At 36.4% G+C, this 8,122-nt stretch overlaps 2 protein-coding genes across 2 annotated transcripts; one reads left to right on the top strand and one right to left on the bottom strand.

The window, feature by feature from the left end:
- Window positions 1–243: 243 nt before the first annotated feature.
- On the bottom strand, window positions 244–4,271 carry LOC126667707 (KIN14B-interacting protein At4g14310). Its single transcript, XM_050360757.2, has 3 exons — window positions 2,545–4,271; window positions 1,787–2,403; window positions 244–964 (listed from the first exon to the last, which is right to left on the bottom strand). Exons 1-3 carry the CDS (start codon window positions 4,126–4,128, stop codon window positions 430–432), a joined length of 2,736 nt encoding a protein of 911 aa, XP_050216714.1. The 5' UTR covers window positions 4,129–4,271; the 3' UTR covers window positions 244–429.
- Window positions 4,272–5,883: 1,612 nt separating this feature from the next.
- LOC126667708 (plastid-lipid-associated protein 6, chloroplastic) lies at window positions 5,884–7,950 on the top strand. The gene is made up of 4 exons (XM_050360758.2): window positions 5,884–6,267; window positions 6,794–7,030; window positions 7,325–7,451; window positions 7,566–7,950. The coding sequence occupies exons 1-4, from the start codon at window positions 6,007–6,009 to the stop codon at window positions 7,778–7,780; spliced, it is 840 nt and encodes a 279-aa protein (XP_050216715.1). The 5' UTR covers window positions 5,884–6,006; the 3' UTR covers window positions 7,781–7,950.
- Window positions 7,951–8,122: the final 172 nt, after the last annotated feature.

The raw sequence follows: 8,122 nt of genomic DNA, 5'->3' as shown, positions 1-8,122 counted from the left end.
TTATAAGATCATAGCAAACCAAACAAAATTTGTTAACTGCGTTTGGTTTTTCAGTTTCATCTATTTTATGTTACATTGAAGTGCTTCAACTTTTATTAAATAAAATTATCCGTCCAATGTATAAAATTACTATACACTCTGCATATGGAACATCTCTAAATTAAATAAGCACATAATTTGCTTATAATATCAATCAAGTACCGTGTATTTTTTACATTCTCCATCAACATTGCAGTTCTCTGCTAAACTTATTAATTTATGCAGTAAGACACAAAAAGCATACAAATTGATCCTCAAATTCTGTTTGTATACAAAATACATTCTCTAAATGATCTCACATAACATACAAATAGAATAGAACAGGACCACCATTATAGCCAGCAAGCAGACCTCTTGTCCGATACAAATTACACCGAACAGTTTTATATCCTATTTTAAGTAGCTCCACAGTGCCGGACGATCTCTTGATATAATGAGCACACGTGACGACATGTAGTCAAAAGATGGAGAATACAAGTCATTTGGACCAATGACATCTTTAACATTTTGTGTACAACAGCTATCACCGGCAGCGGAAGACTGCGCCTCGTCATCTTTCACTGCGTCAAAGACGAACAACCCTAGCCCACAAACACCCATCACCGAGTCGGAGTTCCCCCAAACCTGTGTTATGGCTGAGTGGTGCGGGTGAGCATTGGATTCTGGCATCGTGTAATAGCTGACTACCCCCTGTTTGCGCAACGAAAACTTCTGGACCTGCGAGTAAAGTTCTTTTTTCCCTTCAGACTTTGCATTTGTACAGCCAATGTAGACAGAGTCTCCACGAGTGAAAACTGACTGCACATTTCCACCGACTTTTGGTATCTTAAGACCAATACCAGATGGATGGCGGAAATCTAATATATTAATTGAGTCGGAAGTGCAGAAGACGCCGTCATTTCCTTCAGCTTCTGAAGAACTTACTCTGCATTCAAAAAATTGATCACTCAACAAGGAAAGAAAATTTGCTATAGCCTTCACTTAAATAAAGTTTGCAATGAAAGAGCTTAACCAAAAGCTTCTTCATATTGATGCATTTATTTAAAACAACTAAACAAACTTATCCACAGATCAACAATTTCTGACACCAACAGCCTCACGTTGGCATGACATAATATTAGAAAATATATATGCACATAATTTTAAGAAGAGAGAAACAGACTGACAAAACAAAGGACTCGTGATCAAAAAAGAAAAATAGATATAATGGTGCAAAACATATTCGGAAACCAGAGTCAGTAAAGAAAGAAACATAATGACAGCTTCTAGCAGAACATGAGGGAAGGAACAATAATGCACTGTCAACTTGCACCAAGTCAATTTGGAATCTATATCCTTACATGTGTGTCAAAATTAACTGCATTCAAGTAGAAAAACGAAAACAAAAAAACAGCCAAAAGGGACTCATCAGTTTCTTGTATTTCTTTGGATATCAAACATACACGGGTAATAATATCAAGTAGCAATAGAATACATTGGAAAGCAATAAGAGCAAATTCCCACAGCTTCATTTTAAACATTAAATTACGCATCAAGACATTTATTATTTAAAAAATACTCGACCTTCAGCATTCTTGGAAAATAATCAACAGAAAAAATAGGCCAAGGAGCGTCAAACTAATTTAGGATTAAAAGACTTAACATTAATCATGTCAGAGAAATCCCTCACCCGGAAAGAAAGTGAAGCAGCAAATACAGATTAATGTGCAAATATGAGATAACTAGTCACAGCTTAGTAGAAGTTTACCTTTGCCGAACCCCACCACCTAATTCAGCATCAGTGTTATTAACATGTAGAGCAGAGATTTTTCGACCAGACGAAGAGATAGATAGTAGTGATTGTTGGTTCAGAGAATTCACATCCCACACTGATATTGCTTCTGTTTCAGCTATAACAACCTTTCCTCTGTTTCTCCACTGCAAAGGACTTGAATTATCCATTGCTAAAACAGGCTTCTGCACTTCCCATTTCATTATTTGCTCCCCATCGCGCACATCAAATATTTTGACTACCCTTTGGGAGGAGGCAGTAGCCACAATTAGAGGTCCGCATGGTCTATACCACCATTGTCGAGTTTCTGGCAACACGGAAGTAGACGATATATTTCTTCTATACATGGCACTGTTGGGTATGGGACCTAGTACTGTTCTTGAAATGGGTGCTTCTGCATCCTCCATGTGAAAAGCTTGCACGTCTTTGGTATAGAAATCCCACGAACAAAAACCCGAATCAAGAGTACTTCCAGCAGATGCAGCCACTACATACCTCCCTGAGCATCCATCAGCACTAGGTGCACGTACTATCCAGCAATCTCTCCAAATGTTAGGTGATACTCCCTCTGGAGGCTTGTATACAGCCTTCTCCTGAAAATGATCACGAGGCATTAGTGGCACGAATTCTCAAACTGCTACTTGATTAGATCATTGTGAGCACAAAATGGAAAATTACCAAGACTAACCAAAATAGACATCTACCGTCAAAAGAAAGATGGTGATGATGCGTACCTCACAATTGGCGATATCATAAAAGGAACATGACCCATCATCATGAGCGAGAAGAACAGACTCTCCCTCTGAAACAAACCAACCTCCTGTTGAACTTTTTGTGCCTATTTCATTCACTTGAAAGACACAAGTATCTTCAGTCTCTTCAGCAGTTACATGCACCTGTTTATTTTCCTGGTCATCAAACTCATCAAGTGTCTCCTCAGAAGTGAGAAAGGGCTCCTCCTCACTCTTCCTGTGTGGCACATTTGAAGAATCGGGCTTGCTCGAAGATTCAGCATTCTCAGTTTCTTTGACTTCACTAGATTCGAAACCCACAACTGTATCTCTGAGAGTTACCTTTGTGTCTTGTTTATTAAGTGAAGCCAAAAACTCAAGTGCAATTGTATTTTCTTCAACAGGACTTAACATCATCTCCTTGATCTTTGGTTCACTGGTTGATTCAATATGAAGCTGTGAACTTCCTAATGTTTCCTTCAACAAAATTCGATTTCTAAGCAACTTATGATGAGGAAAAAGCCTTGCTTCAAGTTCTTCACTGTTCAACCCTTTAACAGAACCCTTCACCTGATCCACTCTCTCATTTTTACTCCTCACAACAGTCTCCTTCTCTCCAACTTCATTCACAGAAATTCTCAAAGAATCACCTCCAACTTCATTCACAATTTTTTTCGAAGAATCACCTCCAACATTTCTAATCACCTTCTCGATCCCAGAAAGCTTATCCTGAATAGCTGATAGTGTCTTCTTAGACGCATCAGGATTATTCATATCCAACATCTCCTTAGTCCTCTTAATATCAGACGCAATCCTCTTCACTTTTCCTTCTAGAAAAGCAACCTTCTCATAAATTTTACTCGGATATTTAACGCCAACCTTACTGCCTATACTATCTTCAAACAAACCCTTGTCTTTCAAATTTTCCAAGACCTTAATTTTGCTTCTTTTCTCACTTAACTCGTTAGAGCAACCGACTTTACAATCAGACCCAGAACTATCTACAGATAACTTATCGAATTTAACACCGACATTACCAACATCACTAACTTTTCTTAACTGCATTACATTATTAAAATTTCCACCCGAAACTTTCATCCGGCTTAAACTCTTCTCATTTCTCTCAACTCCAACACTAAACCGACCATTTTCTTTACTATCTACAGAGTTTCTAGTCCTATTCTTTTTCTCTGCACTCGACACCTCACGATTATCGCTCTCTCCTTTACAAACCCTAGAATCTCTAAAAACCCTAATGAAATCAGATGGGCTTGAACTCCTACCTCTTGGCACCGATGAAGTTGACCACCGCATTCGACTTTCACTTCCGTCACTCCTCGGAACAACCACGGCGGCTGACGCGGCAACTTTATCAACACGTGGCACTGATCGGATCGTGGGCTTCTGGGTCCGAGAATTGAGCCCGGGATTCTCTACGCCGGAAGTTGATTTTTTAAGGGCGGAACAAGGGTTTGGGGTAGAATTTGAAATTGGGGTGATAATTTTTTTGGGTTTCTGCACGGCGGCGATTTTGGGACCGGCGATGCCATTTCGGTCTTTGAGACGGCGAGTCGATGGAGCTGACATGGGGCTTTCTTGTAATAAATGCAATTATTTAGGTAACCTAATAAAACTTAGAGTAAAGTTGGGATTTTGAATCCAAATTGAATTTAAGAGAGTTTTTTTAATAATTTAGGGTTTTGGAGATCGATGGGAAATGAAATCTAATCAATTTTAAATTCGGCAAGGTTGTGCTTTTAAGCGGGAAATGGGACCTAATTTTGATTTTTGAATTCGTTTGGATAAAATGTTAATAAGCCCCCTGATGTTTATCTGTTTAGACGATATACGCGTGTCTATTTGAACAATCATTATTTTTAATTAATTGAAGAAGTATAATATTTAATGATTTTTTCAGTTCGAAAAAATTGCGCATTTCTAATTCTTAAAAAAGAATCAAGTTGAGTTGTTTCATTAAAGAAAATAAAAAGAATGAAACTCTGGCCGTCTCTCTCTCGTTAGTAAGTTTTTCTTTTTTGAACATTTGGGAGGTGGTTTTTGGCCATTCTTGGCCAAAAATCACCTCCCCAATCTCTTAAATTCAGTTTTTTTAGCCCTTTTCATAGTTTTTGTCTTTAATTTTGAATAAAATTTCTTTCTTGGCCAATTTTGGTCTAGATTTAGAAATTATTTTCTACCTTAGTATATTAATATTATTAGATCTGTTCTAATCAAAATTAAGAATAGTTTTTTTTCATCGTTGGAAATGAAATTGTTTTTTGCGATGCAAGCGATTTGGATCTCTAAAACAATTAGAGCCACCATCTTACGACGGATTTCACCAAATATCGGTATATTTTTCGTTGGTATAGATGATGTCTTTAATGTTTAAGAGAAGAGATTTGTCACAAAAGATGTGATTAGGGACTTTAACGATGAAGTTATAGCTGCTAGCTGTAGCAGTCGTGCGATTAAAGTTAGTATTATCATGGCAAGCGAAGCTAATCTAATTTACCTTTATTTCAAAGGTTGTAATGGATGCCTTCAACAACAACTCTTTGCTTTGTAATATTATCAGTTTGATAGCACATGACTATTTTAACTTAATTGAGATGCATATATGTTGTTTTAATTACGATAGAAAATCTCATGTGGTAGCATATGACTATTTTAGTTTATCTAATTGGTTGGGGCATGTCCCTCCGATTATCAAATTCTATGTACTGACTGATCAATCAGCTTTTGATTAATAGAACTTTTTATTTAAAAAAAAAAAAAGAATCAAGTTGAACTAACTTATTATTTACAGTTGAAATAATCAATTCAATTTGATTTTCAAAGCACCGATTTTATCTTATTTATTATAAATGATTTATATTTGAAGAAACCATATTATGAGCTTTTTTTGTGAAAATATATCTTTTAAAATTTTCTCGATAAAAATGCGCTTTTAAGAAAAAACTGAAAATTTATAAAAAATTTACCAGTAATTTATCAAAAAACTACTAATGATCCATTAGCTTTGTAAGACAAAAGACCTTATTTTATGAAAAAAAAAAAGTGAATATATTTTGCATGTAATTTTACAAAAAGTAAAATAATTCCATTATGTTTTCCATTTGAAAATAGGAAGAGAAAAAGGATAGAATAGGCCATGAAAAAGTTAATAGTCCAATTTGGTAAAATGTTACAAATTGAACAGGCAAATGAACTCTTTCATAGTGATGGATCGAGAGTATGCGGCCCATACACGAAGAGTAATGATGGAATTAGAGACACTGAAGCATCTGCTCAACACTTATGCCATGACTGAAAAAGGACAACCTATTTTTTTGTAATAATAATATCTTGTCCACAACAAATTACTAAGACTTACACGTAATCATCACCGCCATTGAAATAATCAAATAAAGTTTCCATCTTTCTCCTTTTTAGCCACAAAAATTAATCAGAAACCAAACAGAAATGGATTCTGTTACTACTTCTCTAAAAACAACATCCTCTCTTCTTCACCCACTTCGTTATCTTTCTCATTCTGTTACCGTTAAATCTTTCTCCAGATTACCTGTACCATACAAACGCTGTCGTTTTGACAGCATCAAAGTCTCGAGAAGGGGTGGTGTTGTTGTTGTAAAGTCTGCTGTTGACAACGTTAGTCTCCTGGACTCACTTCCGTCTGTAAATGGAAAAACTGAGCTTGTTGCTTCTTTGAAGCTCAAATTGCTGGTTAGTCACTCCGTTAATTTCTTTCCCGTTAGCTACTTTTTTGGGGGTTTTTCCTCTGTAAATTTCCCGTCTTTAATATGTTTTAGGTGAAGTTTCATGTAATTTGATTGTTATGGTTGCAAATTGAAACTTTAACTTTTAAAATAAATGATTTATTTGAACACTTTTTCTGATATAAAAGAGATCGATTTAGTATTTGTGGGTATAGTTGAAATTGAAAGGTGCGGATTTGAGTATAATTGGCGATTTCGCGTCACTAAAAAGTCGGAATTTTTTTGGGGACATTAGGCCTTTTAATTACTCATCAGTACATGTAGATTATATGCTTTATTTTAGTTATACTTAATTTATTGAATGTACAAAACAATAGAAACATTTGAATTGTTTTGGACCGCTGTACTCAAATCTTCAATGGTAGAAATGTTCATGGTTCGAGTTATAATTGTAACGATGTTCTATAATGGTTGGTTTTATTTTGTTCTTTTTGGATTATATGTTGACATGCGTTTTGATCAATTGCCTGCAGAGTAGTGTTTCTGGTCTGAACAGAGGTCTTGCTGCTACTGAAGATGATCTACAGAAGGCAGATACTGCTGCTAAGGAGCTTGAAGATGCAGGAGGACTTGTAGATCTTTCAGCTGATATTGATAAGTTGCAAGGAAGATGGAAGCTGATATACAGCAGTGCGTTTTCATCTCGTACTCTAGGCGGGAGTCGTCCCGGGCCTCCCACTGGAAGGCTGCTTCCAATAACTCTAGGCCAGGTATATGATATGCATTTCTTTTTTCGTTATGACACTGCTTTGCAAATTCATTTTCCTTGAAAATATTGGCCTATAATGAGAATCGAGATGTACGTACTACGTAGTACATGCTATCCTCGGTTTTTGAAGTCATAATCTGCTGGATATTTTCTGTTACGTCTGATGGATAATGGTTTAACGCCGGTTATATTATGAGCCAACATCACATAACAGATGTAGTAAACGGTAAATACTAAGTGATTGTATGTATGGTTTTCCTTCCTACTAAATGTAATTTTTTGGCTTCATGATTAGGTTTTTCAACGGATTGATGTCGTAAGCAATGATTTCGACAATATAGTAGAGCTTCAATTAGGTGCTCCGTGGCCAATACCGCCTCTGGAAGTGACCGCCACTTTAGCCCACAAATTTGAACTTATCGGTACCTTCTCCTTGCTCATTTCTCCCATTCAATTCTCCATTTCTTTTACTTCTTTTTGAATTCTGTGGTTTTCATATATATGATGTTTTGTACTTTTGCTTGTTCTACAAATAGGATCTGCAAAGGTCAAAATAACTTTTCAGAAAACTACTGTGAAGACAACCGGAAACTTAGCCCAACTTCCGCCATTGGATATACCTCAACTCCCCGAAGCATTAAGGCCTCAATCCAACACTGGAAGCGGTGATTTCGAAGTAACCTACGTTGATGCTGATACTCGTATAACCAGGGGAGATAGAGGAGAGCTAAGGGTATTTGTTATCGCATAGTTTCGTAACTCATGCAGTTTCTTTACCATCCCATACAAATACAATTTGAGGAAGTTTGTATATCATAAGCATCTTTTATGTCCGTTCGGCTTCTGCTATTTTGTTGTGTATATGTATGGCCACTTGAAAATGAATCATAGTACAACTGTATATTTCTTTTTAGCATTACACATATTCGGGTCCATATGCATTCGGTCCTATTTTTTTGGATTTTCTTTATTTCGCATTATCCCGAGTGGCTAACAAATCTCCTCCCGGTTCCGAAGAAAGATGGAAAGGTTCGTATGTTTATGGATTTCCGGAAGGAGAGATTTGGAATGGGCGAATTTTGCTTTCATTTTT

The sequence above is a fragment of the Mercurialis annua genome, linkage group LG2 (genome assembly GCF_937616625.2).
Source record: "Mercurialis annua linkage group LG2, ddMerAnnu1.2, whole genome shotgun sequence".
Taxonomy (NCBI): Eukaryota; Viridiplantae; Streptophyta; class Magnoliopsida; order Malpighiales; family Euphorbiaceae; genus Mercurialis; species Mercurialis annua.
This window is presented reverse-complemented; position numbering and strand designations above follow the sequence as displayed.